Here is a 26,369-nt window from a genome sequence, read left to right on the forward strand (position 1 = left end):
GTAAACTCAGAATCTTGAAATTTGGTACGAAGCAACGTCTTATAATACAGATAATGGAAAAATTGCGAAAACCGTAATTTTTTTGTTAAATATTTTTAATAATTTTAAAGATACTACCCCTTTCCTCATGCACGCGTAGAGGTATTAAATTGAAATTCATATAAATTACTTAGGTCTATAATACCTTTAAGCTGTAACAAAATCAAACTTCTATGTCAACGCAATCAAAAGAAACAGCAACCTAAGCCGCATATTTTCAAACTCGTAACTATTCACAAGGGAATCAAAACCTAAGGGTACTTCCAGTCAACCTAGAATCTGGCATGAAAATGAAAATTTGGCATGAAGCAGTGTTTTATAGCACACATAAAGGAAAAATTGCGAAAACCTCATTTTTTTAGACCCTTGTCTTTAATTTATGCTGCTCTAGCTGTCTATGTTGTAATGTTATGGATTTCATTTTGCAATAAAAATACCATAACTATGACTCGATTGTCGTGATGGGTGAACGTTTACGTTTACACACGAACCCTCGGTGCGTGAGTCCGACTCGCACTTGGCCGGTTTTTTTAAATTAATTTAGAAACATAAATGTGTATGTTGCAAAAAACGCGTAGGTTGAACTATTTTTTATAAGTTATTTTAATGCGTCATAACCACAGAACATAATTTTCACGTGTTCTGTAGTCATAACTTTCCAAACTCGAGAGTAGCCACCGCTACACTCCGTCTGCATCAATATTTATGAAATTTCAGAGTATCACTGAAATTTCAAAATTATTTAATGCACTTGACGCAGAATGTAACGTTTAGCTGTTAAACTAATTTAACCACGTCGGTAGGTATATATCTGCCGGTGCATCTCGCATCATCTCTCGTGTTTGAAACGTCCGTGAGGTAATAAACTCACGGCCATAAATTGATAATAATAATAATTTAACGTTTATATACGGTTTAACTTGCAATAACGTTTATTTCGATTATTTCTTATTCACATGATAAGCAGAACGTTACTAAAAGTCTCATAATTTTGTATGCGATATTATTATGCTATAACACTAGCACGTTTATGAATCGGTTCCACTGAAAGGGTTATCAGATCGCTTTTACGATTACGAATGCTTCCAAACGGCGGTAAGAGCTAAATTCTTGTGAAGATAAAGAACGCAATGAGACACGTTTTGGTTGGTAATGTAATAAAAAATAAAGTTGTTTTCCAAATCGGGTATCGTGGCAGAATGCGGGATGAAGGGATATGCCAATGTTTCTCTCCGTTCACCCGCATCTAACTTTTGCCCAGTACATAATTTATTACACATGATCCGAATCCACAACGCGTTTGTTGAACATTAACTTTGTGTTTATGTTATACGAGAAAAGCCGATTGATACGCAAGTCTGTCAAAGAATGGAGAGTGGTGTATGTATGCAATGTGTTAAAGTATAATTTTTTACGTTTAGAACTAATGGAAAATGTCCAAATTCTGTCATAAAAATACCTTATCGTCGCCTTACTTGTGTCATTACGATTAAAAATCATTAATCAGGTACGGTTGCATTGAGTAACGCAGTAAAATTCAGAAACCAAAAAATTATAAACTGTCAACTACTGAAGTGTATTTTTCATTTTAAGTTAATTTCTTGAAGTGCATGAATCATAATAGCAAGTAGAATATATGATTAGTCATGAAGCAGATAAAGCAATAATTGTCGATTGCAAACTTATATTTGGGGACGTGCCGCTGCTACGTACTGTATATATAACGAAGGTAATAACCGCTCGGGACGGGATCATATCGTGCGCGATTATTTCTTTTCCATTACGTTAATAACCGAAGTAAGTCGGGGTATCTTGTAGTAGGGGCGAAACTTATGCATAAACCATTTATTCGCTTCATTCTCAGTACTAACATTTTTTACGTCGTTGACTTAGCATGAATAATTTAATATCCCGGACGTTGGCGTTGGCTAATTTCGTAGAAAATAGAAATGAATAAAAATGGTGCTAACTTTCGTGCATGTACATTGCATTATTTTTAATTTAATAACAAAATTCAGCAGAAGCTTACTTTAATAAGCCGAGAAAGTAAAAAGCTACAGCCAACATGTCTATGTTCCTGTACGGATAGCGTCTGTGGCGGCGTAGTACGAACTGTAGACGACTGAAGTGGGAGGCAATCGATATATGTATATATACTCCTACCTATACACATTTTGTTCGGCTGCTCGTAGCTAAAATTTTCTCCGTTTCCTCTCTGTCGTGTTCACTTCTATATTTATAGACTTTTCGCTTTGACGCTAACCTATTTGTTTAAAATAAGTAAATCTAAAATGTTTAGCAATATCCCCGAGTACCGAATGTGGCCAAGTTAGAGATTTTGCGTGATGTTCATATTAGCATAAATTGTATGCCATTTTTTCCACAAGTATTGGTAAATTGATAATACCTTTATTATTCTAATTATATATTACTAACACGACGAGAATAAATAGTTATAATATTTTAGAAGATTGAACTTAAAACTAAATTCTCCCTACAACGTGTAACATTATACCGACCCCACTTTGAAGTGAGATAAGTTTAAGAAGATTAAATAAATAGATATATATATATATATATATATATATATATATATATATGTCGGAGTGAAACTGTTTACTTGGTTATTTTTTTACATGACCGGTAAAGTATCACCGGTCTATATTTATTTTCCAGACAGTTATTCAATTATTGAAACACTTCTTTACTTCAATAACAATTTACTGCATAGTAACACTAGCGGAATACACAATGTGCTCGGTTCGAGCGTCCAAACAAGACTACTGAAGACTACTACTAGAGTCGTACATGACTCCAACCAGACTCAACCAACACTCGTACAAGACTGAGCTCTCGCCGCTCGGCCGGTCTTTATATTGACAGCAGTCGACCTCCCTCCTTTTCTAATACTTCCTCGATGTAATGATAGATGGCGCCACTATCGCTCCGGAAATTCACCAGTGCTGCGGCGACATATATATATATATATATATATATATATATATATATTTAATCTCGATATAACAAGATAAAACCTTTTTATACAACGATGGATGTCAGATATATACTTGGTATTATATCGATTAAAAGTAAAACAAATTCGCCGGATGAATGTATTACTGACTATATATAAATTCCAAAATATAGATAATAATCATAGGAAATGTCGACTCATTATGGTACAGAGCATATTTACTAATGGCCAAGAGTGAAATTTTCCAAAAGTTAACCCATCACATGCAATAGGTACCTACTAATATGTAAAAATGCGGTTTGTAAATTGTTTAATGATAATTAGAATTTACATAAATTACGAAATGGATGCCGGTAGAAATCGAGTTAATAGGACCGTTCGCCACTGATATTTACAAAAACTTGTCAATGCAGTTTTAAGTAATATGGGCAAAACTGAACTCCAACTAAATGAAAGATACATATAATTATCTTTTGGCATAGAAGGACTTCTATCGATCTATTATCATGTTATTAGCACAGCTTGTTTCACAATTTCTGAGTAAACCCTGCTCATCACGTAAATGTATGAGCCGACCAAATACAAAATCAAAAGCTATTCAAAGTCTATGCTCACAAATAAACCGGAACGAAAGAGTATTCTCTATATTTGCCGTTTATTATGATAATTGACAATAAACTTGAAACTTCTGAAATATGCGCTTAAAGTGGTAGAGCTATGCTACACATATTTTTTATAGCAAAAATCGGCAGAGATCACCGGTATCAGCCTTGGCTTACAAAAATAATAAAAAAGATAATAGCTACCGGTTTCATAACCTATAAGTGCGATTTCCGGAAACACTTATACCATCTTTTTTTTTTAATCTCTAATTATTTCTTCTATGTGGGTGTTTATGGGCGATAGAGTCGTAGGTATCATTTAACATAAGGTGTCTAGCTTGTTTACCGGACTATAAAATTCAAAACACATCCATTGCTATTGTGGCGTGTTAAATGTTCATATTATTCCAACTTCATTTTCAGCACAATAATTAAGAGTAATTACACTAGAGTCGAGTCGCGTAGCCTTTAAAAAGTTAATAAATTTTTCCAATATAAGTAAATTGCGTTCGTTTGTCACAATGCATATTATTCGATGATAGCTTTGTGCGATGCACTCCATTGTTCGGTCACGCTTTGTAATGAATGTGGCACACTCGAAAAGCCCACACTGTTCCGATGAGTGAGGCGATATGTTGAATGTATTGTAACTTTAGTAATTATCCCGTCTATAGTTCATTTTTATTCGTTTTCCTTATCAGACCTATCTTCTATTATTCTATTGTGCTTTCTTGTCCATATTATGATATAACTTTGTCGCCGATCCATCGACAAACATGTACATTATCTTTTTCCTACCTTATTTTACTGTAATATGGATCGGCGCGACAATCGTTTTGAAGCATGTTCCAGAAATTATTTGGATTAGTTTATCTTTAATCGTGCACCTCTCCAACAAACAATCCTCTCTGGATATATAGATCCAGGAGCTGGTGGGTGAATTATGACTATAGACTCACTCCCGAATACATCACAGCGCGAATACAACCTTGGTGAAATATGCATGCAAGTAATTTTATATCTGTTTAAGTTTTTTAAAAATAGTGAACGTAAGCTCTCGATGAAATTTCAGTAATATCGGTCTAAACAAGTAAAATCTATGAAAAAAATCTTTTAAAGTGTGTTCAAGGAGTACAGCTTGATTGCCCAAATATATTTATTTAAAGATACATTTTATAAATCAGATTGTAAAGAATTAAATTCACATATATTGAATAAAATTATTGATTTAACATTTACGACAAAAGATTCAAATGTAGGTCACAGCTATCCGTACCTACTTATACGCTGTAAAAGCAACGTATTAGGGCAGTAAAGGGTATACAAATATTTTTAAAGTGGGTGTGTTGTATTTTGATGCGAACTCGGGCTGGGCCTGGCCGTTCGATATCGACGTGTTCCAACAAATCGGGTTATACTATGCACTTGTATGTATGAACAAGAATTGAGAATAACGACTTTTTCTCGAATAAAGATGTAGAATTGTTTATTCGAGTAATAAAGTGTAATGCAATAGGCATATGACGAATATGACATAGTATGATAAAGGAAATTTGAATGAAAGCTATTATTGAATGTCTTGTTCGTATTAAATGTTCACACTGTATTGAAATCCAGTGAGAGAAGATAGAGAAGAGAGATCCATAGAGAAGCACGCTCGCCTTTGTTTTTGGGATATATGAGTTTCCATGAATGAAAGATTTGCCTCGATACCGCTGCTTTCCGCTACATCGACCCCCTCGTGCCGTATTTATTAGACTCGATAAGAATTGACTGTCTTTCCGAATAAAAATTTTAGCTTTAACGGATTTTCCTGCTTAGTTATTTGTATTTTAAAGTATAATTTGTAGTATAAATAATTAATGAAAGTCTGTATGGGGAGAAAGTTTCAATATATTAAAATAAAACAAAATATATTAAGTTTTTCTAAAACTCATAATTACATGGGTCTATATAAGTTATTTTGTATCAGGTTATTTATGTATTGTAATAAAAAACTATAATTATATCATGACACATAAAATATGAACGTCTATTGGTCTCACCTCGTATAAACCGATTATATAAATGCGACCCAAATGCGTAACTCATACTATTATAATATTATAATTTTTATTCTTATTTCTTATTATTCGGCTGCATTTAAAAATGGTTTCATCTTATTTGGCGCTCTATAACATAATATGGTTTAATTTCAACCATAATCTCTTCACCAACCATTTAAAAATAATAACTAATATATAAGTTTAAAAAATCGTCTGTTATTTCTCTAGAAATTGGAAATGTGTATAATAAAGCGTTAATTCAAGATAATTATATGATTACGTACCAAAGAAGCCTACTTCACTGACTGTTTTTCTCTCAACATACAAAAGAACAAACCCGAATAAAACTACTTTTAATTAAAAAAAAAAAAACCATCCACAAGAGCCTGTTTAAAATCTATGATATCAGACAGTACTACACAGATACACGGAAACATTTGTCCAAATATTAAAAAAAAAATCACCTTTGTAATAAGAAACGGATATTGTCCTTGTTTTTTTGTTGTTGTATCCATAGTCCACAAATATTATTTTTCATCTTCGCTCAACATGTTGGACTCTTTACCAAAATTTCCCCTCAATTCTTGTTGAACTATATGCTAGCGTATATAAGGCTTAATATCCACGCATATCGAGAGAGATTTCCGTATAATTTAGTTCGGAGATGATGCCACTGATGTCCGGAAATTATTCTTTACACTCGGGTACATTTCAATATTTCAGAACAAATATAAGGGAATATATTCGACGCATTGTTATTATTGTGAGACAAGATCTTGTCGAGCACTAGCTACGCCATCGACTTCGCTATATGTGGGTTTACAATTTTGTATAATTTCTTCGATTCTAAAAATAATTAGGCGTATTTCGGTTAAATAAGAATAACTAAAATCTTGTTTAACCGTTTTGAAATGATTTTCAACACGAGGATGTTAAGTTCATACAAAATATTAGATTCTTTCAGGGGTATAATAAAATATAAATAGGCGCATGCAGTTTTTTACTTAAGGATATCAATAATAAATCTACAGTCTATAGTGTGTATATTACATTTTATACTGTACGGTTATAGCGGGCACGTCGTGTTCAAACTTTACCAACCGGAACTTTAATATCGGGTCGCGTCTTTCCAAAAGTTATTATTTTTTAAGTTGCAATTCCTATCTTGTTAAAGTACAGTTTAGATTAAATATTGCTACTCTGCAAACCGCTTTCAAATTTCCGGAGTGGAAAACGAATAAAGATGATAATTTATTTTTATAACATAATATCGAGAAAGTTGGTATGATCATATTTCTTTTTGTTATATGTTTGGTTCCGATGCTCTAACATTATAACTATAGCTATGCATACAATAATATGTGCAAAGGTTATTCGCGTATATATTATACTAAAGAAGGAAAATTCGTACAATTTCCTTCAACATTCTGTCGGTAAATTTGAATCAAAGTAGGCGATAAATCCGTATAAATTGTCTAGTATTAGGATCACATCAGCAGTCTGTCCGGCTAGCTTCCACTTCTGTATTTTGGGAAATATTGGGGAGTGAATTTTCCATTTTGGAACAGAGCCAGTTTTTTAAGCCGGCAATAATAGCCTTTTGATGCTAAAAAGTCCACAAAAGTTCAAACACCTGCAGACGTGACAATGTTATGTCATCAACACAATATAGTATTCGGTTGAATGTATTTTGTTTTTTTTGGTGTGTTTTATTGTTCGGAGAAAATAATCAGATAAATTTATGTTTTATCCGAGAAACAATATGGTAATCTAAAACATTATATTTACATCTTGCATGGATATATTTTGCTAAATTATGAGACCACTTACGAAATTTTTGTAATTGTTTTAGTAATCAAATATATTTATTAGAAGTTATTATATTAATAAGACTGCCTCGATGTCGTAATTACGCCAATATCGCTAAATTGCATGCACTGTACCACAACACTGAGTTCCCTGGTTCTAATCCCGGGTCCGGCAAAGTAATATTGGGATTTTCTGCTCTATCATCCCGGAGTTTTGAATTCGTGCCCGACATAGCGAGGAGCTTCTCCTCTATCACATCATGGGACGGAACACAGAGGCGAAAAGTGAATGCCCTGGTTGCATCTCTGCCTACCTCTTCGGGGATACGGCACACATAGTACATATGTTTGTGTTGTACATTAATTTAATATTAAGTCGGTTTTACACATTGAATTACACAAATCAATAAAACCGTACCGTTAGACATAACAATAATTTGCTTCCAGTTCTAGTTCTAATGGTGTACAGAATTGATTTTGTCATGTACCTACTATCGCGGTATACGTTTATTAGAGCTTACTCTATATAAGTTTTTTCTAGACAAGAGTTAAATACGGTAAGTTGGTTAGGACTAGAATATTGTTTAGGAATATTAAATAAAAGCCCGTTACGAGTTTAATAAACAAAGAGAGGAATTTCAGAATGAATAGAAAGTAACATCAATTCACTTTGATCTGATTTCTCGGTTGACTGACAGAGTCGACTCATCGCTTGAATCACACTATGTTAAGGTCCGGAGACGTTTGCGTAAGCTTACCTTATCGCGATCTCCACATTTGATTTACAATTTCCACAGCCGTTTTTAGGGAAAACGTTAGGGATGTTGCCTATTTTGTATTTTATATACCTACTTGTATTTTATATGTGAAACAAAAACGTTCTCTCAAATAAAGAGATCAAATTTCAATAAATACTGCAAATATTTACGTATAAAGTAAATCGAACATAAGTCAAAATCGTTATAAATTAATCTTATAGTTCGGGCTTAGTAGTAACAAAGAAAGATCGCTATAAGGGCTCTAATCTCATCACTAAAGTAGTAAATAAACGAAGACTCTCGGCGTTTTAGACACTGGGATTTCTCTTTGTTTTCCGAACTGAGAGAGAAAAAAAAAGTAACACAAATGGAATCATCTCGGTATCTATAAGAAGAATAGGTTTCTTTCAAATATTATTTCACGTAGATGATTGATACGATACATTCTATTAAATTATATTCTGAATGCATAGCGACCACGCCACAAATGATGACAAACCCGTGATTGATGTGGAGAAAAATATCGATTCGTCCTGGTGAGCGGCGTTCCTGGGTCAGGTGGCAGTCAGGCCGGAATAATTCAAGCAGCTGTCACAAGATGCAACATCTATCGTTGTTCGACGTTATAAGTATTTTGGGCTGTATTGTAGGACATATATTGTAACCACTATCTTGTGCCGGAATTATGTTAAAAAATCAACCCTATCATATTAGGTATTATTAGAAATAAGCTACATTCCGTTATAGGCGAGAAAGGTAATCATAGCCGTGTTCAAAATCAAAGCAGACTACTCATTTCTCAGGTTCTCTTTATACCTTTTTGCACGTTCGGTAAAATTGCCTCTTACTGTGTGTATTTTCTTATTAATCTTGCTTGCTCGCTTTAGATAAAGAATCTGTTTGAGGTTCGACAGCTATTTATAGTATCTACACTAAAATAAACCTCGGATAGATTAATGGGCCAATAATATGATCGTCAAATAACAACAGGAAACGTGGTACTGCTTTGAAGATAAAGGTACTTAACTTACATCATGAGTGTTGATATCACTTGCACCAATTTCGATATAAATAAGTTAGAGCTATCTATAAATATAGATATAACTATAGATATATATTTGAGCTTACTTTTATTTACCAGTTTAATATAATAACGAACCTAAATGTTTTAAATTATCAACTAATTATTGTAAAAAAACAGTACAAATTGTTCCTCGCATATAGCATTCAAAGAGTTTATATTGTTCATTTATGAAAATTGGATTTGAGACGCAAGCCGGAAGGGACAAAATGACACGAGCTCGTAAAGAGAGTTTAATTACCAGCTCTTGCTTTACACCGTTTTGTAACTAAGTTTTCATGTCAAAGGAAAAAAAACGGACGTCATATTATGTCCTTATGTTATATTAAATATTATATATGATAGCATCTCTTCGCATCTGATAGTATATCTAATTATAATATATGTTAAAAACGTGATGGTAAATTTAATTTGCAAGTGCCATAATATTCACCCAGGTAGTTATAAATAAAATTATATTTTTGTTGTCGTATTTATCTCAAGTTTTTATTGATTAAGAATTTATTCATCCCTCATAGAAAAGAGTAAATGCTTTAAGACCTTCATTTTGTGAAGTACAAAATCACCGATAGTAGATATTTAAAGGTGTAGTATTTTTGCTTCTTTGTTAAATGTTACCCATTATTACACCATATGTTGATAGTTAAACGCTTAATGTAAGGCACATGGTAGAAAATATTTTTGCCCACGTGTCGGAATCAACAAACTACAAGACGTGTAAAGATTACCGAGTGTGTCGACGTGGCGACAGATTACCAATCACTCCCAGGCGATTGCTTGCAATTACTACTCAAGCTTTAATTTCCTTTACTCATCTTATGTCCTCTTGCATTACATTTAAACCTACGATATTTTAAATGTAGTCTTGTTTTTAACTCTCATGCTCCTGCACTGCGCTCGTACGTTACATTCACAAAGCGAGAAATTTACATGCCGTTTTTATTATGCAAATAGAGTTCTCAAACGATATACGTATTACGCAGAACGTCACAACAGCGATTTTATTTTCTTGTTTTGTTGAGCGGCAACGCCGCCGAATGCTTTAAATTGACTCGCGAAGAAGCGTGTTGTTGCGTAAAGCCCGCACAGCGCGATAAACAGCCAATTTGTGAAGCGATACTAACTTACTGCGGGCTTAAAGATGAGACGTTGAATATAAAACGCAGTCATTTAATAAAGTTATTTAAGTATTTACCGGTTTTATTACCATTTACTGGGGAAAACAGTTTGAATGTTAACTACAGAATAAAATATCTTTCCTGCAAAGGAGAAAAGTATTTAGGAAACAAATACGTAGCCCTTAGTCCACGCTGTTAATGCTGCAATATTAATTTTATTTAGGTAAGGGTTTGTTTGTCAGTTTTCAGAGGATACAAAATGTCTTTATCGGCTTAATTGCGCGTCGTCTCTCGCTTCAACCGAACCCTTCAGTTTGAATTGAAACATTACTTCCAGGCTAACATTTAGGCATAAGTATATTTATTATAAGCCCTGGATAACATTCTTACATTTAATGCATCCAGTGTTTTGTATTTAAAATTTATGTTAGCATGGTATTGTAAAACTCCACTTTGATGTGCTTCGAGGCCGGAGACATTATTTTTCGCCCTAGTTTTATTACGCTTGCGGATAATAAAAGTTGAAATTTATGTCTTAGCAGTAAAGTGACCAGTTGAGGTTATATGGTGGGCGCATAATAGTTTCAGCCACCTGTAGCATTAGAAAATTCGAATAAAACTTGACATTCATTATGAAGAAAATGTGAAGAGGACACTGTTACTTTTCCGTAAATATTTGAGGTGCCGATAAAAAGTTTATTTAAACTTACTAAACCACACAAATAAAAGATCTATCAGATGACCTAACTAAATGTGGGAAAGCCTAGGTAGTGTTAATCTATAATCTTAATTAATTTAAATCATTTTTACAGTTTATAAGTAGGTATTTATAAATTGTAAAAAATGATTTAAATTTAGCTCAACAAAACTATATTTAGTATGAGATTCCTTTAATGCTTTAAGATTTAAATGAAAAACCCACTGTCGCATTCAGAGACGTCACTTGACTCTAATGATCGCTAAACAGTTTTTGTAATTCCGTTATTTTCACATTCAGACGGAATCATCGCCTAATATCTTTACTAAATACCTACAGAAAAATATAATAGAAAGAGGCTTTAATTTTTTTAAACTCATCTTTTAAAGAAAGCTCAAATAAAAATGAAGGCATAATATCCATCAAAATTAAGTGACGACCTTAATATGGTCGTTAGAACATTAATCATAGATAAAAAATGGTAATTACAGCAATAAAGCGGGACCATGAACAAAGGGCACATCAAATGCGGCGTCGAACTCGAACAGTTTTATAGCAATATGTTTCTATGGAAAATTTAACACAATTGAATTTGCGTTCAGAAGTCAACAAATAGGACGGCAATCCTGAAAGAGACATGTCCAATTTACGTATCTGTCAAATAAAATATAACAATGAATGCCGAAGAACGTCAATATTTTTTAATTTTTTTAATCTTGTACCTACACTCTTGACATACATACTTTTATTTAATACATATAGATTGTTTAACTTTCATACCTATACAATTATATGAATTATTAGTCATGGCGCAAAGTTTAATCTAAACGATTATAGTTAAAACTATAAAAGCTTAAATAGCAATGTTTGAAACGAATAGCGTCCATGATAAAGTGTTCGCAAAAAAGATAATTTGCCTTACGGTCACCGACTAACATAACGGAGTCCTCTGGACGATAAATTATTGTTTTAGCAATTGTATGTAATTTGTGTCTAACAAAAGACATTGTGTGTAATATGTTTGGATACGAAGAGAAGCTGTGAGTTGAGCTCGTTTTGCCGCTGTAAAGCCTCTCCGAAGCTCGGATTTAAGTGTGATTTATTTGCTGCTGATATCACACTTAAATAGGTGAATATACGTAATTCACTGTATAGTAAGTGTTTCAAATAAAGTTTTATTAATTTTGTTCCGGTCAATTTTATTCATGCTAGACAATATCCCTAGGCTTATTTTTTATTGTCAAGTCTTCAGTCCTCTCCAGTTTAACCCTGGATTTATCTAATCTATCATTTGTAGATCATAATATGAACAGATTTTATCACATCATTTGTAGATCATAATATGAACAGATTTTAATTAACGTTTATTAATTAAGTGAAATTTAGTATTTTCACGTACCTATGTCTAGGTACAGGCAAGTGACGTTCTCAATAAGCTATGCCTGGTATATGAAATATTAAACTTTACATTGATAACTAACTGCAATTTTCCATAAACGATCGCGATTTGTTTTTAACATGTTTACAAATTAATTATTTAGATTCGTACATTCTTGGAATATGATTGAAGATTGAAATTAGGATAGTTTATTAAAAAACAGTTGTAACTAAATAGAAAAACTAAAAATAAAAGTACAACTAAAACTTTATAGGTCCTTAATTAATGAAAATTAGGTTAACAGACTGACACTTCAGATTACCGTACAGATACAAATATTTACCTATATTGCCCAAAAAAAAATTTTTTCCCGTTGTTAAATCGCTGGTGTTATATGAGTATCTAATGTTAGTTATGTGTTTAGTCATAATATTTAAGCAGCAATTACGATAGTAGTTAGGTATTATAATTTGATAGGTACATAACAGCTTGTCAGGCCCGACTCGTCTCAGGTGAGCGGATAATGACATTCTGGAGCGTATCGATTTGTCGCAAATAGCCAACCACCGAACAAACCTCTACAATCCATGCCAAACCGCTTTAACCGCCGTCCGAACAACAATGCATACATTGTTCATTTCCCAATCCGTTTGTTTTACTAATAGCCTGAAATTTGTTAGTCTATAATTTTACAATTAAAACTAATTTTAAGACAGCGTTTTTGAACTTCTTGTAATATATTGTTATTTACCTAGGTACCTATTAGTACCTACCTGTCTGATTTCATTTGTTATTGGCAAATAATTAATCAGATTGTTAAGTATTTGTTATAACTAAAGTCAGCCATATACTTACCTCAACTGACGATTTACCTACGTAAAAAAAAGCCATATACTTACCTACTCCTATATCCACAAAACAATAAGTAGAGATGAAACTAATACGTCCTTTGTAAATATTACATTTTGATGTTTGAGGATTAGGAATAAGTAGTGTATGTATGTACCTATAATCTTAGATCTCGTTGGATAAAAAGCTGAGATACTTGCCTTCTAAATGAGGGATCGATATCAATATAAGTAGTACCTAAATATGATTTAATTATAAGATTACATATTTAGGGTTCCAGTAAAGTCTTCGTAAGTCAAACTAAGTTTAATTACAACGTGGTGTCAAGACAAGGTTCCGTACCCATAGGTAGGTACCTGCCGATAGAGGCGGCTTTAGCCAGCGCCAAGCCAGAGGGGGAGTAAAAAAGGTAAGGTAATAGTAGGTAATAAGTAATAGTAGGTAAAATGCTTGTTGGTTAACAGAGTGGGACTAAAATAAAGTCCTCACAAAGTCACCGCGCGAGGCTCCATAAATCGCGAGGCCCCGGGCGGTAGACTGGTTCGTCCTGTCTACAAACCGCCACTGCCTACTGAACTAACTTGATGAGTTATGATTAAAACCATGAAACATGGAATATCAGGCTTATATAAAACAGGCTTTTAGTCAACAATAGGATTTTACGTATACCTAGTTAGTGAAAAATTTATAATATAAAAATACAATTGCGTTACGTATTAAACCCATAGATAATAAAGGTATAGGTACCTACATAAAGGACGCGCCTTGTACGAGGAAAAGCTCATACATAAATTTATAATAACTGTTGTAGTATACGTAAATGTGACAAGTTGTCTTCAAAATTTATTTATGCGTGCGTTCATAACGCCACAACACGGTACCTATAGCATGTGCATTGCAGTTTTTGATACTTAAGTCCATTCAGTCATAGAACTTTTTGTTCGCGAAGATGAGCACATGGCGCGTCCTTTCTAAATGGTCTAAGACTAAATCTGTACTGGATCCTAATTCTTGTAGAGTTATGATCAAAGTAGAGTGGAAAATTTGCTGAGAGAAGAGAATTACTTAAGTATATAGCACAGTGATTCCTAAACTTTTCAATATTGTTATCCCCGTGAAATAGCTGATTTACCCCTGCGCGAGTAATTACCCCCAGGTTAGGAACCCAGGATTTAGCGGTTAGCGCGACAAAAGCAAACAAAGAAAGCAAATGTTAATCTATCGGTGAAATTCTCTAGTCCGCATTATAGTTTCTTTTTTTTTTGTTTTATTTTCTCCTCGTTTTTATAAGGGGAAGGCAAAGGCTCTCGGACATGCAGCCTAGTTTGCCGTTTCATTTCCACGTCCAAAATCTTTATGTATTCATAAGTCCGTAGTTATTTGCTGTTAAGGTGGTAGCTCAAGGTCCATTTTCATACATTTTGTTTCGGCTTTAATCTGGGTAATTAAACAAGTATTGGCAAGTAAAGAATTTAAATTCACGTCTAGTTAGTGATTAGTTCTCGCAGTTGAAAGAAAAATGTAAAAATAATTAATAATCATATTTCTGCCTTTAAAATTTCGTCATATTAAATTTTAAAGGCCGAAATATGATTATTAATTATTTTTACATTTTTCTTTCAACTGCGAGAACTAATCACTAACTAGACGTGAATTTAAATTCTTTACTTGCCAATACTTGTTTAGTTACCCAGATTAAAGCCGAAACAAAATGTATGAAAATGGACCTTGAGCTACCACCTTAAGACATGACTAAAAATAATTATCTTAAGTAATAAGGCCAAAGTCATGTCTGTATCGTCAAGTGTATTATGATAAATGTCTGTATTTACCATGGATAATTTTTTAAGTGGGCTTATACTTATATTCAGAATTAAGTACATTCTGAATCCAAAATCGGAATTCAACTTGCTTAAATTTACAAGAAAGAGCTAAATTGTTGTCAAATTTAGATAATTTAAACGATTAGGCTATTAAAAAATAAACGTCTCCCTCACGAAAGTCGCCTCATTATTTGAAAATAAATTAAATATGGAAGGACAATTATACTAGAGACATTATTAAAAATAATAAAATAAGTTACAACCAAAATATGAAGTAAGTAAACAAATTCCGTAATATGACAAATATTTATATGATTGAATGAAACGGAACGGAAGTACCAGATTTTAATCTAAAAAAAAAAGGAATAGTTAACTTTTCAGACAACCAGCATCGCAATCCCTCTCATGAACATGAAACTGCAAATCATTCGTAATGTCGGTCGGAGTCAAAATTATCAAGTTTATTGCGAAAAAAAATCTTAAAGTAGTTTTATTTCAATATTTTAACATTTGCGTAAACATAAGAGATCATATGAAATAACTATGCATAACTATCTGTATCTGAATTGGCTATATGACAATGTAAATATAATGGCATTGGGTGTAACTCCTGTAAGATAATATTTAATAAATAAATAAATTATAAATAGGAGTGTATACGCTCGCCCTATAACATAAAATAGGTACCACAGAGAATAAACACAAAAGGAAAAATCAAACTTGTAAAGAAGACCCTACACGTTGGAAGTCACACCAATATTTTTTTTAATAGCTGGTTTTGTCACAACTTCTTCTATGTGGACCTAAAAGTTAGGTACTCAGCCTTATGGAGGGTAGAAACAAGAAGAATCATCTCTACATAATATGAATAAGCTCCCATCGAACTTCGTCAAATTATGGTGGCGCTAGGATAGCAAGTGGGTAAATTTTAAGAATACCGCCAAAAGTTATGTCTAAATTTACATAAACGAAAAAGTGTAGTAATAATTATAAAGTAAAAAATCGTTAAGATAATAAATAATAAAAAAAAATATATGACAAACTGTTGATCATAAGAAAGACAGAGGCTGAAATGTATAATTTTATTCGTCCACTTGAACAACTTTTCACTCTATATACTTACTTCTTCCACTCTTGTATTCTTATAATAATTAATTTCAACCACATACACCAATAACAAGTATAAAATTACGAAAAGTTTATAAAAATTAAACATTTTTTTACGCTAATGACAGCAGCTTTATATGTTATATAAAATATTATTATGGACGACGTACATAGTAAAGGTTTTATACGCTACATTTCAAAAAGACTAGTCACCACAGATATTATTTTATTTTAACATAGCACACTTCACTCCGTTTAATTAAAATAAGGGATATATAATATGGAGGATATATATAAAGGAGGTTGTAACCCTATCAATCCACTTCCCTTATATATATAACTAACTGTTGCTCGCCGCTCCGTCCACGTGAAAAAGTTTTTCCGGGATAAAAGTCTCGCTATATATTTTCCCAGAATAGAAAGTATCCTGTCTTTCTCAGGGTCCCAAACTATATTTTAATTAAATTTCATCGAAATCCGTTGGGTACTTTTTGAGTTTATCGCATTCAGAACAGCAGATAGATGCGGTGGAGGGCTTTGTTTTATGAGATATGTTTTAGAACTTTTTAAGAGGGACAATTCCGTCATATATGATTGTTGCGTATCTTTAACCGTTTACGCAGCACACGCACCAGCTCTCAAAAGAAATATTTTTTCCCCGGTTTTGTAACATTTTTCAGGGAAGCTCTGCTCCTATTGGTGATAATGTAAAGCTTCCTCGATAAATGTGCTATCCACTAAAAGAATTTTTCAATTCGAACGAGTATTCTTAAAATTAACGCGTTCAAACAAATAAACAAACTCTTTAGCTTTCTAGTATAGTATAAATAATAATTAACTTTATTGTGATTATTATAACTATTTTTAAAAATTAGCACGTTGTCTTTGTCAAAGGTAAAATCAATTTAAAGCTTCGTAGAGCGCAAACTCGTGAAAACACGAGGCAAAACGGGCGCGGCGATATGTGTCGTTCATGTCGCGCATGCGCCATAGAACTTCGTTCAATGTCGGAACCCGGGCGGACCATAGACAAATTGTCATGACAAAATCTATTCATTGTTTGTAGGTTATGTTTGAGCGATCAATTGTCAAAATTTGTATGTTGAATATTTTCGTGGAATTTATTCAGACATGGAGTGGACATGAGTTATTTGCAAAGCTTTGTGATTTATTGTATAATCACTCGTAAAAGTTCCTTCCAATTGCGTGCTAACCAACCGTGTAAATCTCGAGTGATAAGTACATGACACTGAGCTGTTGAGATGTGAAAACGAAAAATTGATACGTATTCATCGCGAATTTTCATTTATGCGAAGTTTCCGTACTGTATTGTAATAATTCGCGAAATAAAAAAGAAGACATTTTCTATATCGACGAATAATCAATCGCTATCAAAATGACGATGAGTCAGATTGCAGTTAATAAACTTTACCAAACAGTGGTGGAAGACGTGATTACTGGGGTAAGAGATTGCTTTCTTGACGACGGTGTCGATGAACAGGTACTGCAAGAATTAAAACAACTGTGGAAAACAAAGTTACAAGCCAGTGGTGCTACGGATCCTCCGCATCAAGAGGCGCCGATGCAACCGCCGGTACTGCACAACTTTCCGAAAACGAATGGTAATAATACAGTGCCTAAGAGGCCTGACCTGGCTCAACAAAGTTCCAGTCAACAAAATTCGGGTGTAGAGCATGGAGGCCCTCCTTCCAGCATAGGAGGTGCGCACCCACATCATGTACTAGACCCCAATAATAAAGTGCCAGTACAGTTGACTTTACCGGCCCAGCCAGGAGTCCCAGGATCTCAGCCACGCTCATTTACAATACAAATACCTGCATCCGCACTCAATGGCAACAAGTTACATCAAGTGCTGACAGGGCCCATCATCAATGCTACAATAAGTCTCCCGCAGCCACTAGCTGCTACTCTGTTACAGCAACATATTAATTCAGCCTTAGCAGGACAACAAAATGATTTTGATGGTGGTGGAGGTGGCAGGAGTGGTGCTGCACCTTTCTCCCTGGATGGAGCATTAGATTCTTCTGATGATGAAGGATCAAATGTTGGCGATGGTTCAGAAGATGGTGCTGGGGACGATGATGAGGATGATGATTCCCCAGAGGAGCGTGCTGAAGAGGAAGAGGAAGAGCAGAATGAAAGCGGTGGAGCAGAGGAGGAGCCTCTTAACTCAGGAGATGATGTATCAGATGAGGAACCCGGTGACATGTTTGACACTGACAATGTTGTTGTTTGTCAATATGATAAAATAACTCGCAGTCGCAACAAATGGAAGTTCTACCTAAAAGATGGCATTATGAACCTAGCGGGGAAGGATTATGTATTCCAAAAAGCCAACGGTGATGCAGAGTGGTGAACTATTTCCTCATACCAATGGACTAGCTGTGTGTATTTTTATGAATGGTGTAAATTGTTATATATATTGACTGTTGAAGTTACAAAAGACATTGGTGAACTATTATCTCATCTATAATTTAGATACTTAGGCAAGACTACCATTGACTTTAACCCATGTAACACTAAATATTGTACATACCTACCTATTTCAATTTACCACATGTTTTTTTTTAAATATGTGTCATCTCACAATTTGTATTTTTCAATTCTATGACTAACCTAACTATAATGAATTAGTGTATGCATAACAATAGAAAAGTTATGTTAGGAATTTACATTGTAGCAGAATTTGTTAGGTGGTGTAACTATGATATCTTTACTGTATAATTAATATACTAAAAATATGCTTCTTATGCTTCAAGTAAGTGTTAAGGTTAAAGTCAGTGTGATTCTTGAAAACAAAATACCAAAATGAAGGCGATGGTTCAGTACTTTGAGCTTCAAACAATATATAACAAATGTTTTTTATGTTTGCAATATGTTATTTTGGCTTCACTATATCTTAAAACTATTCAAGTCAATGATACGGTATCAAAAGGTTATTGATATTCTGTATGTACACAAAAAATTCATACTACAATTGTTGCAAATTAAATTTGCCAAACTATATATGGGACATAGATTATGTTATACTAAAACATTCAAACATCGAAAAAGAAATATATAAATAAAAAAAATTACATGGCAGTTCATGTAATACACAATACAAATATTTAGGAAATGCATCACAAGATATCCTACATGAAACATGGTGACAATTTGAATTAGTGGTTCACATTGTTTGTTCACAAGTAAGATTTATAATAGTTTTAGCATATAAAAACCAAAATGATTAGATTAATTATAATAAATACAAGGAATTCTACTGATTGATTGGTGTACTGGGTCACAAGTCATGACATTGCTATGGCTATAAATAAAGACTTGCTCCAAAGTGCCTGAAATAATTGTGATTTAGATGACTGGTACACCAGACTTGATAATTTTGATTTAAAAATATATTTATTCAAAATTGATGAAATACTTTTGGGATCAAAAATGTTTGCTTGATGCTATTTTTAATGCAGTGCTATTTTATAAAATTATAATACGCTTTTTAAGATGATAGTCCCATAATGGTGAGTAACAAGATTTATTTCCAGATTAGGCAAGTAGCATTTCTAGCTGGCTAATTAACAATGAATATGAATGAATTTCATTTGATATTAGTTTGGCATAATATATATTATTCATATTTCATATATAATATATTGTCATGAATATTTCTTTTTTTTGTATATATTGATATAAAGACAAATAATACTTGAGCAAGTGTAGACCTACAAATGTCAAAAATATTAATCATTTTAACAGAATGTGAACGAAAAATATTAAGCCTAGCAGCAGCCACTTGGTTAAAGCGGGCTGACATTATCTACCAATATACTAGTGTCAGTACTGCAGTTTCTATACAAATAAAATTATTATAAGATTATTATCACTGCATATTCATTTGGAAAAAAATGTTTATAATATTTGCTATTACTACTCGACATTGGCGAAATCACTGATAAACAGTATAAGTCATAAAAGAGTTTCAAAATTTTTGTACATGACTTGTTGCAATTTGTTTTAAATATATATGAATTACAAAAAATGTAATTACACAGTTGTAATGTGCTGCACCTTTCGTTAGCTGTTGTTCATTATCTATAGATTAAAAAAAAGTATCAGCCCGCTCTAATGTGATGCCTCTTGTAGTAAAAAAATACTGATTACTCTAGCCTTTTGAAACTGCTTCATAGATAAAGGTATTCAAAGATATTTATTTAATTATTAATTTAAATATGGTTCTCCAACAGTACACACATTTCATATTTCACTACAAAATTTAAATTTGAATCACATTCTGATGTGTGTACACTGATTACAGAAGATATGATGAAATTAAACCTGAGTAAAAAAATATTTAAGCGCTTTATTTCTCCGTTCTAATAATTTCTTACTCGAAGAAACTCATGCTTCTCATTAGGAAAGTAAATTAAATTCAAATATAACAACCAAACCCAATAAAAAAATCATAATTCTATATCTATGGTTGTGCACATTTTGGTTTAACAAAAGCCCAACAAAACTTTTGGCAGTTACTACTTGAAATACCTGTAATGGGGGCCACTACTCTAAATGACCAAATTTTTTTTAGAAATATGTATTAACACACATAATTCGGGTTGTATCTTAAAAATATTGGTCATGTATGTCTTTTGTATAATGTATCTTTAAAACCAATTAGGTTTTTTGCTCAATAGTTACAACATGATACAAAATGTAAGTTTGGTGCCATAACTTTTCTTTCTAAAGTTTGGGCTACGATTTATTAAGGCGATACCTCAAGGTCCATTTTCATACATTTTGTTTCGGCTTTAATCTGGGTAACTAAACAAGTATTGGCAAGTAAAGAATTTAAATTCACGTCTAGTTAGTGATTAGTTCTCGCAGTTGAAGAAAAAACGTAAAAATAATTAATAATCATGGATATTTCGGCCTTTAAAATTTAATATGACGAAATTTTAAAGGCAGAAATATCCATGATTATTAATTATTTTACGTTTTCCAACTGCGAGAACTAATCACTAACTAGACGTGAATTTAAATACTCTTACAGATTAAACAAAAAACCTTGAGCTACCACCTTAATGAATATTATTTATTTGCATGTCTATTACTCAATACTTTCTTTACAAAATATAGAATGTCGAAATGATGTGTCAACTTCAATATAACCAATATGTAGATAATATAGTTGTAACGGGAAAATATACTGTGTACTTATGATGTGAATTAAATCTATAAATTATTATTAATAAGAATTTTGCTAAGCCGTAAAAGTTGGTCCCTATTTGTTTTATGCTATCGCTTACAATAGTATCTTATTTTTTTTCCCATGTAACAGAAAGTCCGTCAGAAATAAAAGCCTCATGTTAATTGTCTTCAATTTTTTTCTATTGTATATTATAATCGGCTACATAACTATGTGAACGGCAGTCGCAACATTTCCGCTGTCCAATTACGTGTGTATAAACTGATTGATGTAGGATTTGAAACAGCACATACTGTGTGAATGTGTGAACATTTCTTTATACCACATAAAAGGCGGGAACACGCTATAGAAGTTGAAGTAATCATGATATTCTACTACTATAATCCATTATAATATATTGTAATACCTATTATCAGTGTCTATTGTTATTCGCAAAATATTAGTGGAGCTGGGTAGCATGACGTTATGTTAGTGTGATATGTGAACTGAAAATTGTATAGTACATAATTATATGTAATAAGACCATTTTCACGAACTTAGTATGTTTAATAAATAGAATAAGGTAATTCTTTCAAGTGCAAATCCACTTTAAATTGCGGGGTTATTGTTTATTATTATCCTACACTGTTATGGATACTATAGGGTTGCATTAAAATTATACTAGGTACCTAACTGGAAGCCCACTTTGTAAGGCCTTTCAAATGAGCAGATAATTATGACTGCAAGCAATTACTTTAATAGGTTTTTGCTATAAGTGTTCTAGTAACAGAATTACTCAAATTACACTAAATGTTTTGCAACTATCAACATTCCTATTAAATAATAATTAATGCATATTTTACACATTCTTAATATTCTTATCTTCTTTTAAAGTACAAAGCTTTAATTATAATTATTGTTAACTTAAAATTTTAATTCTTCCAAACTGAATTAATTAAATATGTACAATTAAAAGCCTTCTGATAGTTGTGTGAATTATTATGTATTTTTATTATACTATTCGTTGCAAACGATACCTACATCGTGTTACCTTATATTCATTTGCAATTTAAAATGGGGTTCTGAAAATAGTCTTAATATCTGCTCATTTGAGTTTTAATATTACGTGTAATTTAGGTTGTATCCACAATCTTTTTCAAATTAATATTTATAAATACAGCCACTAATAATAATATATTAGTTAATTCATCTTATGATAAAATTACCATATACGAAATACCTTCTTGCACAAATCAACCCTTCTTCATGGAAATTTTCTTAATCACTTAAGTTATTAATATGTATAGTTGTATCTTATTGTGATATGGACGTTATGGTGTTAAGATTTGTTGCAAAAGGAACATAGATGCAGTGTCTGCTGTTAACTTAACCTCAGTGAGTAACAGTACGGCCAGTTCAAAGTTAATTTTACAAATTATAATTCTCAGACATGTGTAACTTAACACTATTATGATTTGTTTTAATCCCTTACATGATAAAGTTTGACGAAAATGGTAATTATAATAATAAAAATGTTGCATTATATATTGTTTCATTGCACATTTCCAAATATTTCCTTCATTCTCTTTTTAGTTGTTTTTAACGTAATGAGTTGGTATATAATACTAGTATATATTATGGTGGTGCTTACCAAAAATGTTAACGATTTCAGGTACACCGTAACCATTGACGTTTTAGTATAAAAGGCTAAAGTATTTAAGTCGCTTTGCTCGGCTCGAAGTGAGCCCGCTTCAATTATCTACGGTAATCCAGCGCAAGAGGCCGCGCTAGATAGCCCTGTGTAATCGACTTACCCGCGCAATTTAATATCAAACTCAATGCCGCGGCAAAATATTTACGTAATTTGCCTCTAGACGGCATTGTTGCCGGCAAATGAGTTAAACTACAATATCACAAGCTTTGAGTGTAAAAATGTGGAATTCTATGAAAATGAGTACTTACTCATCTTGTTTTTTATGGACAACTAATGCACTGATGTGAATAAGTTCTTATATTTGCTATTCTACCACTACATTGAAAATATTATATGGTCACGCCTTTTATCCCCGACAGGTTAGGCAGACAGTCTCTGCCAGCGATGCATCTAAGGCACCCCACTTTTCACCGTATGTTCCAACTTATGATGTGGTAGCGGGCGAACTTATATTGGACACAAATTCCTGACTTCGGGCTGATACCGGCCATAAAAACCCATTAAGTATTAATTTTCCCGACCCGGGATTAAAATCCGAAACTTCAGAACAATAGTACCGCACACGCTATACAACTAGGCCACCAAGGCAAAGGCAAGTCGCTAATGTAAAATCGGTGCAAAATACTATTTTGTTTGAGAAAGAGGACACAGTATTATAGCCATTATACAGACACTTTGATATGACTATAGTAAGAAAAATATTGTGTCTGTGCGTTTGGTAAATTTAGGTACTTAATTATAAACTTTCGGCGTTACAACTGGAACGCAAAAGACGAGAAAGAGGCGGAGAAGAAGGGAGGAAAGAAATTAGAAAACTCTTAGGTCCCGGAGTGTAATGACAACCGCAGACTATAATTTCCGCACAACGAAATACACTGCGCCTTAGCTTGCTGCTACATACTTATTTGTCCCTAGACATGAGCGTGCAAATGATAAATAGGCGTAGAGTAGGTACTTCCCGCCCAGAATGGCACTAGTCATCAATATGCACTACTAAACTTAACCTTAGCAGCTTCGTATTGGTCATCGATGTATTGGCACAGTCTACAAAAATACATTTATAAGTGTGTTTTTCAATTCTTTTTATTTTAGGTGCATTACAAATTTTGTAAAATGATGGCAATGATGACAATCGACAAAAAAATTGACAATTTATATAAAATTTAGTTAGGGTGCGAATCAGTCGTACTTATTTGTCCTAGGATAACATTATTATTGTCTCTAGTTACATTTGTAGAACCCTATACTATGTTTTAGTAGGCATTCCTACTGTTGGTCGGCTTTAAACTTTCTATCGTTTAAATGTAATATTCTTAAAATCATGTGAACCAGGCTCACGCCCGGATCGTGCTGCCCCATCTCACAATTCCGTGAACCACTTTCCAAATGTGTGTTGCGTTTTAAATTAATGTGACCCGGTACTGTAAAACGCACCTATATTCTAAGTGGATCTTACCGTTCGCTATTCTACAGTAATCCTGCCTCAAGAAGTCAAATGTCATGGTTTTCTTAGACATTAAAGAAAATATAATTGCTTTCAATGAATGCTTGGTTCCACAATTGAGATAACATAATCCAGAATTACTTGGCTGGGACAGCAATTTGATAGTAGATTGGCCATCGACGATATCGAGTATCGATTTAACTGGCGATGCAATCTCCCACCCTACCTGGGGGCAGCTACCGAAGTTGTTTATATTCGGATGACATAAGTACTTTATCTCTTTATATGTTAAATAAATATAGTACCTACATAGGTCGGTAGGTGTCTGTGTAAGCGAATTAGATTATCCAAAAGTAGTTTATTTGAAGAAAGTTTAAGCAAATAGTGTTCCTTTCAATATGTTTTTGAATTTGAAACATATTTGTTTGATGTGTTTATAGTCTACTCGCTGGGAATACGTATCTAGTTAATGTTTGAAGAGGAAGTTGCATATGTGAACTGTGAGCAAACTGTTGAGTATTCACTTCTAAGTATTTGATTTCAGTAGGTACATAGTAAAATAAACACCTATTTTATATACCCAAATAATATTATATAAATTTTGCTATGTAAGCATACCTATTATTCCAATTTATCAGTGCGCAACGTTTTAAAGAAATAAGTCCAATAAGTACAATCGCTTGTTTCCATCAAATCATATCGTTATTAAAGTTTTCTGCTCATTGAATCAGAAATAATAGTTAGGAAGATTATAAAATATCGTTATAAACTAGCACAAGTCGTTCTCGCAAATTAACCTGAATCTAATAGAACTCATTATGGATATATACATACATACATAATCATCTACTTACAAATATTTTTTCTAAAAAATATTTACATAATCATCTACTTACAAACATTTTTCTAAAAAATATTTGTAAGTAGATGATTAAGTATGTAGATTTTTCACTTCCAAAAGGATTGAAATACTTATCTGAAAAATATTTCGATTTTCTTTAAACGTCATCGGCAAATTCCATAATTCATCAATTTACACATTGCCTTTTCTGTTTAAAAATACACGCTAGGTTGTAAAATGCCAAAGGCACTGGCGCTTGTTACGCTCGCATCTCTCGCTCGGCTCGCATATTTATTGTCACAGTTTCAACATAAGCTAACCCATTTACAACTATCAGCCTAATGAAAGCGTAGGTGAGCAGAACTATCATAGGGTAGGAAATATAAAAAGCCGAGGCATTTCACAATTTGTTTTCAGCAACATTTTGCACAATTCTTGTAGTAATTTATAAAAAAAATAGTACTTATTTTGTGAACTGACCATATGCACCTACAATTATTACAATATTGTGTATGAACTTAATATGTTGTACGTATGCACGTTATAATATTCGCCTTTGCCAAACTGCAGTTGAAAGATTTCCTTTTTACTTTGTGAACTATTTGAAAACGTTATTAAATATTGCTAAAATTGGACCTGGTTTTTAGACGTTAGTTGTATGCGGGAGCGTTTGATTGGAAAATAAATCACGTGTCCATGATTTGAAATTCATTCCTGCATAATGATAAGCTCGCTACCAATTGCATACATGGAAATAAGCTCAGCGTACCGTGGGCGTGGGTAATACCCACAGAAGCCATTAATATTACGCGCCTCCCGCCAACCCGCGAGATGCGTGAACTTATGCTATATGCCTATCTGGAATAAATACCCAGGTGCCTAATTTTAAGTAAC

At 33.0% G+C, this 26,369-nt stretch overlaps 2 protein-coding genes across 2 annotated transcripts in view; both read left to right on the forward strand.

Annotated features, from left to right (window-relative positions):
• Window positions 1-26,369, forward strand: part of LOC115450330 (regulating synaptic membrane exocytosis protein 1) — a 104,155-nt gene that overhangs the window by 40,299 nt on the left and 37,487 nt on the right. The gene's annotated exons all lie outside the window — the stretch shown is intronic.
• LOC115450341 (transcription initiation factor IIA subunit 1) lies at window positions 17,316-20,724 on the forward strand. Its single transcript, XM_030178339.2, has one exon. It carries the CDS (start codon window positions 17,676-17,678, stop codon window positions 18,654-18,656), a length of 981 nt encoding a protein of 326 aa, XP_030034199.1. The 5' UTR covers window positions 17,316-17,675; the 3' UTR covers window positions 18,657-20,724.

Source organism: Manduca sexta, chromosome 15, assembly GCF_014839805.1.
Source record: "Manduca sexta isolate Smith_Timp_Sample1 chromosome 15, JHU_Msex_v1.0, whole genome shotgun sequence".
NCBI lineage: Eukaryota > Metazoa > Arthropoda > Insecta > Lepidoptera > Sphingidae > Manduca > Manduca sexta.

What these genes read in the sequence shown, in the direction of transcription:
- LOC115450341 (XM_030178339.2), top strand. Translation starts at nt 17,676, where the DNA reads ATGACGATGAGTCAGATTGCAGTTAATAAACTTTACCAAACAGTGGTG.